This window comes from Aphis gossypii, chromosome 1 (genome assembly GCF_020184175.1).
Source record: "Aphis gossypii isolate Hap1 chromosome 1, ASM2018417v2, whole genome shotgun sequence".
In the NCBI taxonomy this organism is placed as follows: domain Eukaryota; kingdom Metazoa; phylum Arthropoda; class Insecta; order Hemiptera; family Aphididae; genus Aphis; species Aphis gossypii.
In genome coordinates this window covers 38,442,745-38,462,496 of record NC_065530.1, presented here as the reverse complement: position 1 = coordinate 38,462,496, position 19,752 = coordinate 38,442,745, and the positions used below count along the sequence as shown (strand labels likewise).

At 26.4% G+C, this 19,752-nt stretch overlaps 1 protein-coding gene across 1 annotated transcript in view; it reads left to right on the top strand.

The window, feature by feature from the left end:
• Positions 1-19,752, top strand: part of LOC114119161 (rho GTPase-activating protein 7-like) — a 100,949-nt gene that overhangs the window by 22,354 nt on the left and 58,843 nt on the right. Inside the window, 6 exon segments of the mRNA XM_050201753.1 lie at positions 6,806-6,899; positions 13,057-13,291; positions 13,756-14,009; positions 14,219-14,510; positions 15,692-16,047; positions 16,787-16,829. Coding sequence (XP_050057710.1) covers positions 6,828-6,899; positions 13,057-13,291; positions 13,756-14,009; positions 14,219-14,510; positions 15,692-16,047; positions 16,787-16,829 — 1,252 coding nt within the window. The 5' untranslated portion in view covers positions 6,806-6,827.

The window sequence follows — 19,752 nt, the reverse complement described above, 5'->3', positions numbered from 1 at the left end:
TGAAATCACTGGAACGTTTTGAATTTAAGTACGTTCTACAAATGCGTTTTATAAAGCAAATCATTCCATTATCATTTTAACTCATTCTGTGTTTCACATATAATACGTCATAAGAATATTATATTCACCTATTCTGTTGTTATAAACTACCGATTCATTTTAAAGTCAATATATAGTATGTACGAGTATATAAATAGGGTAAAGTTATTCAAATTTTTCGTGTCTTTCATATGTATGCATGCGGCCATATTATATTGTATCTTATACATTCTCTTGTTGTATTATTAATAGTCATGGATTCCATTTCGTTTAACAAATGAATTGTAAATCCGACAATAAAATAGTAGGATTAAAGGTATGATGCATCAGGGGGTCGTTAATCGGGTATGATATTTTTGAACGTTCATTGTTATGATGAGTTGTTATTAACATAATATAGAGTCAAATAAAGTATAATCATAAATACATAAATATATATTTATAAAGGTATAGGCATGCATGCATGATGTAATACCGATTATATACATGTCATCCGTTATACTGAAAAAAAATTTACAGTTTGTTTGATATATTTTTTGGGGTATATTAATTTTGACCATTTAAGATTTCCATTTTTTGTGTTTTTTTCGCAAAATCCATTATGTAATTATAAAAATAGTCTAATGTGTTTTCTGTTAGTGTAAATCTCTCACGATATGGATTATAAGTTAAGCATATAATAGTATAATATAATATAAGTTTTTACTTTAAATCTCAGTGATTTGAAAAAATAATATAATTTACGATACACCAATATTTATTGTGAACAACCGAACAGTTTAAATATTGTTATTTGGATGTGATGATTTTTTATCAATATAAAATGTATAATAATAACAGTTAATATAAATTTATAAATGCCCAACAATAAATATTTTCTATGACTGTAAATTTTGAATTTAAATTTATAAAATTATTATAATTGAAACATCTGCTAAGCTTAATTCGATACAGATATTTCAAGGGATTGAACCCTAGTTCTGTTTTTATATGCTTTCATATTATAAAATTGTGATTTTATTGTAGTTATCGAAATCATCATTGATATTTTAAATATTTATACAACTTTATAATAAATATTTAAGACAATAAATAGTGTGTACTGTACAATTTATAATGTAGATCCCAATGTAAAATCACTAACCATTTTATATTTATATTCAAGTTCAGAGTTAAAATGTTTACCTAAATTTTTGTAAGCAAACTGACTTCAAATAATAATCTAATGTCTTAACGTAAATTAAAATTACTAGTATTCCAAAAAAACAACTTGCATTTAATTATTAATTAGTAAAATATTTTATTATTGCGTATAGTGTCAATCAATTATTTAATATAAATAGGTACATTAAAAGTACTACTAGTTTGCTAATTTTACATTTTATATTTGGTTTTATTTGCTTTCTCTCCTCTCAAGTCCCAGCCGATGTAGAGCATATTTACAAATATGTATTAAACATATTATATCAAGCTTTATGAACAATATTCGTTGAAGTATTAAACAAGTATTTCCATAAGTATTATATTATTGAAAGGCAAATAACATAATCAATATCCATGTCACGTTTCAAAATTGATACACTTGAGATCCTGAATCCTTGAACTTGGACAGTTTTTTACAAAAATATAAAATACTCGTTTTCGTAAAATTTTGATAAGTCTGAATAAATATGGAGATCGTAATGTGTTTTTTCATTTGAACCTGTTTTGTGTGTAAATCGCCTCGAGCCGTGGCCACGGATAGACGAAAAATATTTTGGGACAACAGCTCGTTGCTTCCACTGCTGCAGTGTTGCACTACCGGTGTATTACGTAGAATAACCTATATTATATATAATTACCCTTGTAAACATGTAATGGAATAATTATACCATCGACTAAAAGCATGCATTCATCTCATGTGAAGATACACATACCTACATATATGCTTGTATAATGTATATATATATAGATAGATACACCTACGTATAGTGTATAGACGTATAGTCTGTCGAGGGTTTATTTTTTTTATTTTAAACGCCTCTCAACATTATGACCGAGAGCGAGTACGTTCGTATTAAAAGAAATTAAATCATCTCGTCAGATTTGGAGTAGAAATCGGTCTTTATACTCTATACTTAAATTATTATCACTTGACGCGTTGTCAGTTTGTTGTTATTATTACTTTATAAAACACATAATTGTTATTATTACATTTTAACCGATATTATTTGAATATACTTAATAGTAGGTACTAATACTTATGTTTATATTATGTATGTATTTGATAATGAAATAAAATCTGCTATTCTTCAAACAATTATAGTTATAAAATAGGCATTGGTGACAGACTGGAGATTAATAGAGAGGCGTACTCCGATAAAGCCGTTTCTATCACATATTTTCTGTCCGCTAGATTTCTTTTTTTTTTTTTGCCAGTTCCGGTATAAAAGCTGGACATTTTTCTAAATTTAGCAACAATGACTATTATATAGACGATTTTTAAAATAAATTCTACAAGATCTCTATTTACCATGTCAAAACTATGACGTATTGAACAATAATTTAATATGAAATATTTTTACTTGGCAAATGGCAATATGTTTCTATTAAGGACAATTATTATAAGAATTGTTGTACCAATAATATTTGTAATCAAGATTATATTTTTTTAATTTGGGTATTTTTTACTGTCTACTATAGTACTATTATTACTTATAAAACCGTTTTGTTTATTTAACTTTATTAAACCTCAAAATAGTTATTATAAAATTATTAACAGAACATGTAATAGTAATAATTTTAATTTATCGTTTTAGTAAATAATATTACGAGCTGGTAACGATGATAACACAAACATTTAACACTAAAAAATAGTCATTAAAAAAAAATTTGGTGGATTAAATTTCTAAAAATTTGCCCAATTTTGATTATAATTTTAAATATTTAAAACATAGTTGGTATTTAAGGTACTATAAAATGATGATAGATGTATTAAAATGAACAACAAAAAAAAATTGTTTTTCTATATTATTGTACCTACTATATACGACCTACGTCGTGTTATTATTCAATTTATTTTGTTCTCATGAATCCGGTTAATGTATGTTGGTAATTCGACAACCGAATAAACGGACGACAATGAAAAGTATTTCCGCGCCTTGTGTAGTAAAGATTTATCCACGGGGCATTCGAAACAATGTTTTTTCCCATCTTCATTGTAATGTAAATAATAATAATAATGAAAATGGTTTCATATTTTCAGCAGTGTTCTAATCGCATAATATCTACACAATACTATTAGGATGAAAAATAACAGTTAAATTATACTTAAAAAGAGCCGTCCTAAAAGTGTGCATCTATTATTGTAACCTTCTGCTAGAACACCTGGCAAAGGATTACAATATAATATCTGTGAACCGGGAATAAAAAAAAAAACTTTTTGCGTTTTCGCGCGTTTTTATTAACTCTATAGTATGAATTGGAATATTGTCAAGCCAATATATGCAATACATTTGTACGTATAAAGCCAGAACTATATGTAAAAGTGATAAAAAGAAACGTAAAAAAATAAAAGGAATAATATAGACTTTTTTTCATTGTAAATACGTACAAATGTATGATCGCTATAATAAAGTCTAAACTCGATTAAAGTACAGCGCTTAAAAAATGTTATCTATATATGTGTTATGGCTGCATTTTATGATTTCATTGAAAGTGTTGTTTATCTTTTATATTTATACTTAGTGTGTTTTAGGTAATTTAATCAATAACATTCTTTCAACATAACTAATTGGCCTTTTGAATTTTAAACTGTTTTATATGAATTTCATATCTTATTAAATTAACAAAATAAATTTGTTTTTAATTGTTTTGCATTTCATCGTAGACATTGTGTATGTACATTACAATACTGAAATAAATATAAAAAAACAGTTATTTCTGCCTATTTCAGCCATGGAGAACTGTCAATAGTCATTTATATTTTAAATTTGCATATAGATAATATGAAATATATAATATGCATAAATGGTGACGTGTCGTGTTTTGAATACTAATCGTTTATTAAGAAATTTGCAGAATTTAAATTTTTAGCATAGTTTTAGTCTTACGCGTTTTTAAAATAACTCCTTATTTTAATAAAGATTAAGATTGAATTTGTCTTTATTAGAAAAGTGCAATCTTATTAGAACAAAAAAATAAAAGATATTTCATCGTAATAACCAAAATGTCTTACATTTAATATTATAATAATACAATGTTTTCTTGAATAAATTGCATCATAATTAAAAAATAGTCTTAGTTAGAGCAAATTATTATAAACTTTTCCTGAGAAATTTCGTGTACTAATCGAATGTTGGGCGAATATTAATTATTTACTAATTATAACTATGAGTATTTAAAGTTTAAATGAGCTGAATTTTGCGAAACAAACAAGATTAGGTAACAAGAAGTAGGTATAGATAGGTAGATACCCCGCAAAATGATAACTACTACTCCGCTCATTTAAACTTAAATACTTATAAATTACAAGTTATAACTTATTAACTATACTCATTCGAAATTCGCATCAAACTCATGGGTAAATTTGCTGCTGCAGAATTAGCAAATAAAAATTTCTGTCATACAAAAATTTTTAAAAAATTATAACGATAAAGACAGAAAAGCTACAATTTAATTTTAAAAATGTTTTTCTAAATGATTTCAAATTATGTAAAAATATGCTAATCACTTTCAAAATAATGAGTATATTATATACTGCTTAAATAGTCAGCCAAAATATATCTTAGTTAGTTACCTACATAGGTTTCCTAACTTCTAAGAAGTCTTATAGATAATAAAATATACACATAAGTACTGATAACTGATGAGGTAGGTACCTGCCTAGAAAACTGATACTTGTATATTTTTAGAAGAGAATAGTTGATAATTATTGTGGATAAAAATATTCAATTTAAAATTGTTTTTTTCGTTTTAATGCAGACCCAGTTGAATACAAACAATTTAAAAATATATATTAAACTCAATTGTGCAACTTAACAAATATTATGAGATGATGATTTAGATTTAAGCTATCGATTTTCCATATATAATAATATTTTAACCTATATCAGTAATTGTAGGTACCTATAGTACAAACGAAATTAACTAACCGACTCAATTGCCACGATTTTATGTATGTTTGCGAAACAAATTATTTATGATCAAAATACCTTTATGAAATATTTTGGCTTAATGACAATGCTTTGTTATTGCGTGCCATCAGAAAACATAGACATTATTAATATATCGTTTATTACTCAAACGTCACGAGCTTATAACAACTATAATAGCTGCAGTATACAATTACATTGTATAAGCATAAAAATATTATCAATGTATAATATTATATTTATCCATAACCCAAATAAATGCGATGAGCTAAATAAAAAATATACTTTTTGTACTTTTGTGATATTTATTATTAATTTTGGTATGACGATAAATGTTGTATTCATAGTACATTATATGATATAGCAGACGCATGTAATACCTACATTTATGAACATAAATATGTTTCAAAATTATTTCCAGTCAACAAGTATCACAAAAAATTATTTAAAAAATTTAATCATTGTTATACATAATTTTAGCGGGTTTATCGACTTGACTCATAGGTGACTAATTATTCCGTATAAATGTTAAATAATTAAATTAGAATAACGTAGTTCATCGAAATCTAAACTATTCTTACCTCTATATATATGTTATGCTTCACAATTCTTGAATTATTATAATATGTATTCTATTCTATTGTAATATTCATACACTGTGGTAGATAGTTCTAATGTTTTTTTTTTGTTGGCCTTACGTCATTATATTTATTATTCATGAGTTATATAAGTTATAACAAAAAAACCACAGCTATTATAATTATTTAGTTTTGGTAAAGTTATTATTCATACCATTTTCAATGTTAATATTTTCTCATTTTTTTTTTTTTTTTTTTGAATATCTGTAGATAATACAATCGTATACGATACCATCGGATTTACTATCCAATATCCATTATCTTTGAAATAATTAATATTATTACCTAATCATATATTTTGTAAACAACAAGTAACAAAATATGTCGTGTCATAAATTATATTTAATAAAAAGACATTGTAACATAAATTTTATGTTTAATTGTTTTTTTTACTTTAATTTTTAAGATTTTAGAAACAATTAAAAAACACACTAATTCAATTAAATCGGTGTGAATTTTCATGATAATATTTATAATTTATTGATATTGAACAAATATAATTGGTAATATTATATATATTATATAAGATAATAAAAAATACTGTAATAATTAAATAATTTGGATTTTTTTTTATTACTCTAATATATATTAAGTTATACTACTCAATGAAAAACATTATGTACCGATGATTTGCTAAAATAATAACCTCTTTATTACACATTTAGGTACATAAATAATGAAGCTACTTTTTATTACATTTCTTGGTTAATTTTTGTTTAGATATTATTATTATGTAGAATATAGGTACATATTAAGTTATATCATTATTCATTTTATTGATCATTGAAAATTCAAAATTGTTTTGATTGATAGATATATGAAATGAAGTCTTTAATTCCGTGCTATTTTTAACGGTAGTACTGTCTATTATTTTATTTAATACTAAATATTATATAAATATTTATGGATTATGAAATATAAGTACTTTGATGTTTTTATTTATTGTTGAAGAATGATTATAAATTTTTTCTGATTTTATTGTGTGTATTATTACAGGACGTCAGACTTTGTTTAGATAATGGCTTCCAAAAAGTTGACCGCACGATTTGATCCGTACCAGGAGATGGAAAATTATTTAGAAAAAGTAGCTGTAAGTTTGATTTTATGAAACTACTTTTTTTTAATTTGTCTCCAATTTATTTATTTTTAAAATCTAGTAGATTTATATATTAATTAATTTTTATTAAATACAAAACATTTACAATTTTAGACATGTGTAGTGATTATACTTACTTAAGTAGTTTTAATTATAATTGTTCCCCGTGTTACATAAGTTATTCCATACCAGTAGATACTAATGTCATATATTATGCCATGTGCTTCTCGATATTTTTATTGTTTTTTATGTACTGAAATAATGATGGGACTTCTACTGTAGTTCCCATACCACCAAAAATACAAATATTATAAGGCCGCGGGGAGGAGGATAATATATACTATGTGTGTGTGTGTGTGTGTATTACTCGTTAGTATTTTTTTAACGAAAAACTGTAACCTATAAGAATGAACGATTATTATGATATTGTAGTCATGTTTTTATTTTTCATTATGTTTAAACTTATAATATTTTGTTTTTCGGCTTTCAAATTCAATATTAGTGTTTTTAAACAACTAATAACAAAATATACGGAGTGCCATTATACATATGATTTTTTAGAATACCTAAATCTTTCCTTTTAAAAAATAATCTTGAAATACATACGTATTATTTAATATTTCGTCTTATATGTGTAATAAGTATTGTGACTTTTAAGGTATAAAAGATTATTCTAAACGTGATTTGTAAAAACTATATAAATACATCCAAATTATATATATTCTAAGTACATTCAATAAAATATATAGGTGTAATATCATAAAATTTGTATACGTATACGTATGATTAACAATAATATATAGAATTTAATGCATTTTGTATAATATTTGTAAATGGTTTATACTAATATTAAACTTTTAAATAATGTAATTACCTGTTGTACCTACTTTGAATAGGTGGCGACGAAAAGAGGTATTTCGGTATTGACTTTACAATTAAATATGTGATTATTTACTTATTTGTTTTTTCGGGTTACATTTTACAAATTATGAAACTTAAAAAGTGTCATGAAGAACGTATATAAATTACATACAAATTTTACTTCAAATTAAAATTGTATAATTAATATGATTAGTAGTTTTAGAGAAAAAAGAAAAAAATATTTCTTAAAAATTTACTTAAGTAAATATTCGTTTAAAAATATATACACAAATTTTTGTCTGTCAATAATTTTTTATAATTTTTTTAATACAACCATTCTTGCGTTAACTCGTTTATTAAATTGTTTTGAATTTAAAAATTAAAATTTCAGTAAGTAAAATAGTTAAACTAATTCTTTAGTTTGAAACAATTAAAGACATTTTGTTATATTTTGTATTATTTTACTCGAATCTCCTTGTAATAAAAAAGTAAAAAATAAAAATATTGCAATTAAATATAAACGCATGTGAGTATGGTAGCCAACTGTGTATACACAAGGCGTAGCATATAAATAGTATTATTTAAAAAAGTGTTGCACCTACTATTATTATGAGTGTAATTATAAATTTCAAAATAATTAAACATTAAAACATCAATGACTTAAAAATTTAAAACGTAATATATTTTTACCAATTTATCATTTATTTTATTATTGAGTATTAATATTGTTTAAATGAATAATAAATGACTGTATAGTAGTAAAATATTTTTAAAACTTTTTTTGACGAGTAACATAATACTTCGGCCGTCAATAGATTATTGTACCTAATGAATAATTTAAATATTTTATTTATCGAAAAAATCTTCATATGGTCTTTGTTAGTATGTTTTATTATTTTTTTATACGAGTTTTCTTAATATTATTATTATATAAAACATGTAAAACCATCGTCGTGTGTCGATATAAACCGTTTTAAAATAATAAAATAATGTATTCTTGCAGACTAAAACAGTGTATTCGTGAGATATATCTTGTTTATACTAGCTCTGAATTCAACTTTTTTTCGTTATTTACTTGGGCACATATTTTATTAAAATCGTTTCGTGAAAAATAATATACAGGTATACACAAAAAAAATTATTCCGTTCTGTCTTGTACGGATTAATGTTATTACTTAATATATGCTGTAAAAAAAACATCCAATCCCATTAGCCATTAGTTTAAACATATTGACATGTGGTTTAGCCGCATGACGTTAGTGAGAATCATTTTATAAACCATCTTTAAAATATATCTACTATTTGTTAATAATATATTATTATGTTATTATTAGTACTTCGAACATAATATATAATACACATGAAATAGGTTTTGAAGTATTGTTCTATTTTAAATTTGAATAACCGTATAGTTAAGCTGTCACGTCGTTAAATATTGATAATTTCAATATACTTTCTTTGTTCTGATGAATGCTTGCTTGTAAATTTATTTTTTGTTATTCTATTTGCTTAGTAAAAATATCAAAACATTTATTTTGGAATAAGAATTTGACAAGGGTTTTAAATAGTTTAATGCGTTTCAATTTTGTGCTAAAAATGTTCTTTGAAAAAATCGTAATTTGTTTATAGTGAAATCGTAAGGGAAATAAATACCTACTTGTATAAATTCATGTTCATAACATTTTCACGTATTCATTAATTACAAGTCAGTCCCCGGTGCTTTTGTATACTTGATAACAATTATTACTATTAACTAATATTTTCGGTTCGCGCAGTAACGCACTTTTTTGTCGATTTTTGTATGCAAAAGGCTCAAATAAAAATATATTTTTCAAATGTACTTCAATGAATATTTATATAAGAATATCGTAGTTCAGTTTCAATCTTTACATGTATTAATGAGATAGAAAAAAATGTATTTATTTATTTTATAGGTACTATGTATAATAAATAATAATATATTATTATACATAATATTATTTACAAATGTTCAATACATGGTAAATTTCTATTTATTTATTTTATATGTAGGTATTATAAAGTTATTTTTAACATTTAAGTAAAGGTGATGCTTGTATAAACTTTGTATTAATCTAATTATGATATAGTTGATCGATCTGTAGTTTAAATATTTTGATCATCGTCAGTACAGCTAACTTTTATAAATTGTTACAACTGTTGAGCACATGACTTCGTTTCTAAATTTCAGATTAATTTGTAATTAGATGTTGGGATTCAAACCAATTATTTTTTTTTATACGAAAAAAGTCGTATTTAAATATTTATTTTATTTTTATAACCTACTAGAAATTTGACAATAAATCTTAAAACATACGTATTTAAATGTGTATAAAGTTTATTGGAGAATAATCATCATCTTAGTTTTTAATATTTCGACTTTTATAATTTTCCCCTTAAATTTAATTTTAAAATGTAAAAATTTAAGAATTCTTAAGCAGTGACTATTACGAATTTTTAAAAAAAAAGTATCAAAATAATAGAATAATCAATCATAAATTTACTAAGGAAATAATAATAAACTAATAAATAACAAATTTAAATAATACATTTAAAGATTTTTTATCATATTTTATTGCATTACAATCTTTATGTCGATTTAAAATAAAGGCTTTTAGTGAAAATATTAGTCGTTGACTACACACATTTATGATATGTGCGTGCATGATTAGAAGCGAAGGTGATTTCTTTTACACTACATTTCAGAAAAAATATAATAATCATACATCCTGAAATGCAACAAATACACAACTAATTAGAAAATTGTCTATATTTACCTAATTTCTTAAAAATGGACGGTATTAAGTCTACCTAATGTTTTCGTTTGAAATTAATTTTATTACCAACAAACCAAGATCTTGATTTTGAGGTACGTATGGAAAAAAAATTATTATCTACTTCAATTCAATCGCCAGTTTATTATCGTTTAAAAATTAAAATTACAAACAAAAATATTTGAGCGTGCTAGTTAACAAATATACTACCTAATTCTATTCTCGGCAACTGTCAAAAACATATTGATTCCATATCAATAACATATTATAACACCACGCGTATCCAACACAATAAAACCTTTAAAATAATACATACATTGATTATTGTTAGATGGATATGATTAATTTAAGTGCGTTATTATTTTATGTACATAAATTATGCATGTACTCGAAGTCCTTGAAAACATTGTTATACTAAGTATTTTAATGATATAATTGAACAAATAGTTAAGAAATACATAATAAGATGAAATAATAAAAATGAACATCATATTATCAGATTTGTATTCAAAATGTTAATGTTATACATTGAAACATAATATGTTTGTATGGCTATAATATAATATTATTATATCAATTCATCATTCCGCTTTGACTGTTGTAAGTAATTCCTCAAAATTTTAAAATGTTTTCTGTAGTTTGATAATTTTTATAATTTTCCTGAAAACTAATGGAAAACACAAATAAATAATAGTTAACACTCAAAAGTTTTGGCGATGTATAATATTTTTATAGTTTTTAATAAACATGTTATTATGAATCACTTATCTGTTTACTTGTAATGTAATTTTTTATAGTTTGTTCTTATAATACTCGTAACAGTTGTAACTTACTTTAAATGGTACAATATAATGCTTCATATTTGTACCAAAAAAATCTATAATTATAAGTGATTAATATTTCTAGATTCAAAATTGAAAACAGATGGTTTCACAATTAAAAAAAAAAAAAAAACTAAATGAAACTCGTTTTGCAATAAAATTTTAATAGAAATTGAAAACATGTAGTTATTTAATAGATTGCTGTTGTTGCTAATTACTTATTGTAATGTTTAATGTATAATTCATATAATAAAATATAAATAGTTAAATAGTTGTCGAAAGGTATGTATTGAAAACAATAATTTTATTTTACAAGTATTATCTTTTAACTTAAACCAGTTAAATCTCAATTTGTAATTTAATTGTATAGCACATTATTATTTATTTATTTTGCTTTAGTTGGGCGTGCTTGCGTTTTGCGTACTTACACTTTTTAAATTTGATAAAAATATATTAATTTGAATGTACCTATTTTGATGTATTAAAAGTTGAACATTTTTACACATACAATCATAATATTATCTCGAGTTGTACCGTAATATTTTCTTTTCTTTCATGGTAATATTAGTAGTTACTTATATACTTTATATATTATATTTTAAATACTTTTATGATTTTAAAATTGTAATTTTGTAAATCGAATACTTGATGTCCAATAAGAAGATTCAATTTTAATTTTTGTTGAAGATTTATTTTACTATAAATCGGGATAATTTACAAGCAAATTATTTTTTAAAGGTCATTATAAAGTATCTTTAATATATTGTAAAGCATGCGATTGTATATACATCTTAATATTATACCATTGTATACCAATCAATCAAAATTTGTAATCCGATGAAGACACAATATTACAATGCTGGTAGGTTACAATATTTTCTAGTGTCTGTGTCTCTATTGACGCGATGGCGGTGGACTATGATAGCCGAAATCGGGCACTCGTGGGCACTCCACGATGGAGGGTAAATCAAAAAAAAAGAACAAATAACTGGTAAATATGTCAATCGCTCGACCGCCGCCATATGACGTTTGGCACAGACAAGGCCGGACTTATGCCCACTATAATACTTACATGTTGTTCGTACCTAGTACCTACTTCTACTGAACGCACGTAGGCCTCACTATGTAACCAGCATATATACGAACGCCAACTCTTACCGATATGGTCATACGACTTCCCACTGCGAAACGATAATAATATAATATATAAGACCGTGGCAGTAGTTACCAAACACGCACTACAATAATTGTACCACAATATACGTACCTATGCTCATTACATTTGTGCATTATTGTTTTTAACGACGTTTATTAGGTTATATCTATATTATATGCGTATCTATAAATACGAATTTCCTCGGCCGTCTGACTGTAGCTGCATTTTTTGAAATTTTCACCATTCATTTCGGCTCGCAAACGATCCTAGCTAACTGAAACAGGCTGGGTGTAACTGGTTTTGGGAACTCCTGAACGCGTTGTCTCTGATTAGAATAATAATAGTAATAATAATATGTCATATACGACTTGGGACCATATTTTAGACGACACTCGTGATTTGACCGGCATACTAGCGTGTTTAATGTGTTTGCATTTCGAGTTTGTTAGTTATTTTGTGAAAAAATACTATATTTCATCTCAGTGTTTCATAATATATAACTTTTACGTTTCGTGCTATAGGAAGAGCTTGATGAAGTCTTTAACCAGTTGTCCAAGAAATCAGCAACGCCACCCGGCAAGCTTGCGACGAACTGGCCCCCGAACTGCTGCGGCAATGACGCCAATAAAGACGATCGTTGCAGCACAGAAAATGGCGACTACTTGAGGAACGACTTAGGTGGTCGGTTCGATGACGTTATACTAGAATTGCAATTACCAGAACGAATTGTTTGCCAAGCATGTGCTGAAGGAATAGGTCAGTGTGCTTTTGAATAAATAATCGTTTGTTATGTTATATAGTACTTAAATATAACCATCTATGATTTATAAGTACGCGATCAGACCTGAAGTAATCACTAGCCAGATGGTTATTTATCGATTACTCCAAATGCGGATTCGTATTTATTTTCATATATGGCTACGTCGATAGAAAATCGCACGACATTTTTTTTTTGTGATCTTTTATTGCTTAGTTTAATATCCCCCTAAATAGCCTTTTAAAATATATATCATTATTATTATCGGTATAAATAAAAGTCTCATTGAATTTACAAAATAATTCTGACGATATTTAGATAGGTTTATATAAATAAATATAAGTCCTTATCTAAAATCATAATTTTTTATTTTTAAACTTAATTGGTCTTAAATTTTTATTAGAGCAAGACATGTTAGGTATTTATACAAGCGTAAAATTAATATTGTAAGTATATATTCTAGAAGAAAAGGTGTATTTCGGCGATAACTGTGACAGTGGTGTTTTTTCTAACAACATGCGTTATCGTCTATCACCAACCAAACGAAAACGATGTCGTTCTCGATCTTTGGATCAAAGTAGTCTACAATTGCCAGACTGTTATGAAGACAAGTCAGCTGTACTGCTTAAAGTCAAGGTACTCAACACCACGCCACCTACACCCGTTCGTCGGTCATCTCTTAACCGATTTCAAACGATCATCTCACAACAGAAACAGGTACTATGCACCCATGTGTTATAAATTATAATAAGTATTATATTTATGTACCTACATATAATGTTCTGCGCTCTTGTTATACATATTATTTGACTCGTGAAAACAATTTTTTTTTCTTGTACAATTTTATGACTGAATACATAATTGTATACAGTTTTTATATTTTATAATACTATATAAATACAACATATTGTTTGATGTCTCTACAGTTTGAACGACAAAATAACGATGGAGGCCCGCATCTAGAAGTGGCCACACAGACGTCACCGACTTGCAGTAGGTCTTCGAGCTTTACGTGGTTATCTGATCGTTCGGACACTGGTAATTGTTCTTCAGCTGAAGAAGCTGTGACACCGTGTAGTTCAACCGACGATTCAGTGACCGATCATCATATCAGTTGTGGATCTTCGACCGAGTCGTCCATCACCCCTCCGGGACGGTCCGACGAACCCGAATCCGGTATAGGAACTGCATCGCCTCCACACCATCGGTATTCGAAATGTAAGTATCAAAAAGTTACAATATTATCGTTTTAGTAAATGTTAGTACATATCTATAAATTATTTTGTTAATTAATAATACTTGAAAAAAAATGTTACCATACAAATATTCTATTAAAAAAAAATATGCAATTCGGTAAAACCAATATGCTTAAAGTTAAATCATAGTTATGTAAATCTCGTTTTTTATCTGAAAGATTTTTTTGTATAATATATCCTGTTTTCTTTTGTAGTGAACTCTTTAAAAAAAATATATCGTGATAGCATTCGTTTCATCGGACTTATTTTTCACATTAATTTGTTTTATTGCTTGTTGAACATTTATGTCATATGTATATTTATCATTCAAACGATGATTTTTATATTTGGATAAACACTATAAATAACACAAACCTAGTAGGTCAGCTGTGTTTTTCTATGGTTGGCAATGTTTATATTTATTATTTTCCCGCTTTAGATTTTGTTATTCCAGAGGAAATTCGTGAATATTGAATACAACTACTTTTAGAAACTATTTCGATGTCAAAATATATTTTTATTTTTATTTCGTAGACCAGAACTACTCGTATAGTATAATATGTGATACTTCAATTATAAAATCCAAAAATCAGTATTTTTCTAAGTATTCAAAATCGTAATGCCTATATTACTTATAATAATTATTAACTCACACTAAAATGTTTTCTTTTTAATAAAATACTTGGTTATATATTGTAGTATAATGCAGATTTTTATGCAAGGCTATATATTTATATAAAATACATGATTATTACGGTACGTAAATTGGATTAATTAAAAAATTATTTAATTTAAAATAGTATAAAAAACATTTTAATAACAACTAACGTGTTATGATGCTCATTAATTTTATAAAACATTTAAAACTTGTTTTTGTTTTCTATTTAAAATAAAATATTATTATTAAATAATATTATTTATTGGATATAACACGGTACTGCTCACGAATATTAATTACATCAATCGTCCATACCAATCCATACCATTTCATTTTACATTTAAAATACACATCCTATCTGATATCTCACGATAATAATATGTCAATACTTTCATAATATATTAAATGGTCTTGTCGGAAATGTGAAATGTATGAATGATATACATCTGTATTTATAATACAGAATGTGTAATATTAACAAGTGTTTTTTTATTTGTCTTATACAGCGGGAAACCAGAAATGCCGAAGGAAAGAGACGTGGGAGAGGCTGCAGAGACGACACGCCGATCGTCGTGCGACCGTCAAACACACGGAAAAATCAGTGTGGGTACCTCCTACAACGGAAATAAGCGACCAATTTCATCGACCAGCAACGCGACCGAATCGGTTGCCTTTGACCAGTGAATTCCCGGTGAAAAACGTCCCTTACGAGCTGCCCAGTCCGACAGCCGTTTCACTGGATGGTGGCGGTGAGAAAGTTACCTCAGAATTATCGGGCACTTGCAAAAGCTCATCTGCTCCACATCTCATCAAATCCACTCAAACGTTGCCTCATAGGACCAAATATACTGGCGGATCAAAGGTATTTTTGGAGGTTGTTCGTAGATGCTAGGGCGTCGGTTTAGAAATTTCGATTTTATGTAAAATGTCCAAAATTATAAATTTTAAATGATGAGTCTATAATGAATGTATCTTGGTCTTAATATCAAGTTAATACGTCTTAATGTGTTCTGTAAAAAGTAGAAAAATCAACTTAGTGCTAAAATCGGTTAATGCAGGGCTCACATTCTAAATAAATAATGGTTGTGTTTTATAGGATAAATACATTTAATAAAAAATAAGAAAAATTTTTTAGTGAATTTGGCCATCAACCAATTTTTTGCACTAATTTAATCAAAAATTTATTATGAAAATTGAAAACCATCAGTAGTTAATCGTAATAATAAAATGTAAATTAAATTGTATTTATAAAAAAAAATACTTATAGAATAATAATATGAACCTTTATTTTTCCCTGAGTATTGTGGGGTGTATAATATATTAACATGTATATAATTGGTATTCGATCATAACTTAAACTTAAATCTAATATTTGTCAAGACTCAAGACTGTAACTAATTTTTACTTGTCATTGGAATCATAAATGTTATAATGGAAATAATTGGGTATAAGTAGCCACTTACGCTCTTTACCCATGCCCTAAAACCACCACTAATTGATGACTTTTACAACTGACGCCTGCAACATTAAAATAAAGAAAAATATGAGGAAATTCGTCACTTATAAATTCCTAATATGCGTCTTGTTTGTTTATTATTTAGGAATGGAAACATCCCAAATGTCATTCAGAACGTTATTTAGAAGGTAAGCTTTATTATTATTATTCACTTGTTATGTTCCAAACTGTGATATAGTAACAAACTACAACTGTATATGGGTTACACCTAGACGACGCTAAATCAAAATTTCTAGGCTATTAAACGCCTCGATACGTTTATTATCGCGATCTGTTGACGACTATTACGGCTTATACGTTGTAACGTGACGCTGACCGATTAGCAACATAATTTTTATAAGTAAATACCTAAGTATATTATAATGTTAACTACTGATACGATAGTCATTACATAAGACGACACAATAATAATATTGTTATTGCGTTACTGCCGTCCAGGTATTTATATTTTATCAATTTTCTTGTACAGTTTTAGGCCGGTGGAATTTGATTTTAATGCTAGTGCATATTAAAGGTATTACTACACGTACCTGAATGTTATATCAATACAGCGCTTAGGTTTATATAAAATGTGGTATCGTTAAATGGTTTATATTATAGATTCTATAAAACGTATATAGTCTACATATTTAAAATTGTATCAATTAAAATTAAACAATACATTTTTTTCTTTTACTATATTTATTTGTTATCTATTTAATGTCATTCATATAATACTGTCAATTGCAAAGTATTGAAAATGACTGCTGAGATACAATTTTTTTTGATATTTGATGACTATTTATCATTTGGAAATTTAGAATACATAAATGTAAAAATTATAAATTATAATAACAAATAGTATATTTTAAGAAAATTTGAAAAATTTATAATACCAGCTACAACTGCTAAATATAATCTCGATAAAGGATAGGTAGGTATATGGGCATACCTAACCAAACCTATAATCAATATCGTTCACGTGACATACCATTAATTTTTCAATAACAATAATGAGATAGTCTTATCAGAATTTTTAATTATTAAATAATAAATAATATACATTATTTAGATCGTAGGTACTACATATCTAATAAGAAATTGAAATGAAATGCTTATTGTTGAAAATTAAAATAACAACAATCAAATAAGTACTATATTTCTAAAAGAAAAATAAACTGATAATAACAACAAACATTGGATTTAAAAAAAAAAAAACAAACAACAACATAATCAAATATGTAGATATCAAATATGATATGGATAGTTTACGTAACACGTTTATAATTCAAAAAAGGTTGGACAAACATTGTTGTATACGTTTGTGCCTTTATATTTTAAAAAATATCAAATCAAATAAGTAGGTATTTAGCATAAAAAAAAATCAAAATTTTGATATAAGGTATCATTCATGCTACGTTCGGAATAACCTTTAAATGATACCCTCTTCAAAAATATTTATTTTAAAGTGTAGTCTTGATAGTATACTTATATTTTTATATGGTGTTATGGATGATTTGTTTTAAAAGTTCACAAATAATCATATCAACTATTATTTTTTTATTGTGATTATTGATTAATATCATATTTTAATTTTCAAATTTTCATATTTTAAATATATAATGTATCGTTTATTTATGTAATGATTATTTTAAGATAACTTTTTTATGAAAAAACATTCATAATATAAAAGTGTTTAAGCGCATATTAACAAGGTGTTTAACAAAATACAAAAATTTTTTGAAGGGAAAAAATAACCATCTGTGAGTTTTAACTATATTCGAATTAAAAGCAATGATTTTAGATGAATCATGAATAAATATGATTTTTATAAATTATATAGGTTTGGACGTGCATAGGGTATAACTACTAAACGTAGAGAATGTTTAAAGTTCTTGCATTTATAAACTTTATGAATTTACTAAACTGTTGTACCTAAAATAATTATTTGTACTCTTTATTATTGTATGGTCACAGTATTAAAATGAATATAATACTATATATTGTCAAGGTATAGATTGTTGTGTAATAATTTTAAATGTTTTGATAAAAGTTATGTACTTTATAGAGTTACACCTACAATTTTCCACAGTAATATAATTTTATACAAAAGATTATACACATAATATAATATTTTGGCGTTAGTAAATTAAAAACAATCAATATACCTGTACCTATACAATAATATTTCATTATACGTTTACGAATTTGTTTGAATAAGAGATTCCAAACGTCTGTGTTTACTCAACTGATGATTAGACGAACAAAGTAGGTAAATATGCGCAAACGACTATATAGTGCTGTATTATATTACTATATTATACTATTTTATACACAGATAATAATGGTATTCAGTAGCGTTTAGCGTTATTATCTGTGTGCTGTATAATTTTTTAGCGTTAATTGTCGCTATTACGGGACAGGCACAATTTTTTTCATAGGTTCATTATAGATATAGTTTACATTATTTTTTTTTAAATTGTCACGTTAACTGTTAAAGATATAGTTATATAATGCTATAATATGGTACCCATTTGATAATCAGTTTATTAAATTTCGACGGCAAAATTAAAATTATTCGTACCCGGATTGCGGTGAGTAATTTTGTTTGCGTATAGGATTCGGCGTGAACGAATTTTGAACCGTTGCTGCGGCGGCGACGGTGGGCGTTACGGCTGCGCGTGTAGCGATAGGAGTCGCAGCGCGCTTGCTAGAGATAATAATGTAGAAACGTTTGAGCGACAACCGTCCGCGGACCACCTGCAACGGCACGGCGTGCCGGACGCGATCGAGTACCGAATGTTATGGCCGGCGCCGGCGATAAGTTCGGTTTCAAGTTTTTCCGTAGTGTGAGCGTTAAATTCGAAAAACAATGGAAAGTTGGCCGGTCGGAAACATTTTGGAACAAATTGAGGGAGAAAAAAATTGCAGGTCAGTCACGGTTTATTATACCTATACTGTTAGTCATCTTACTCGATTTTCAATAAAAAAAAAATACCACCCTTCCCCTCCTACAATCACATCCGAAATAGAAAATAATACAATTCTGTTTTTATATCATCGACGATTTTA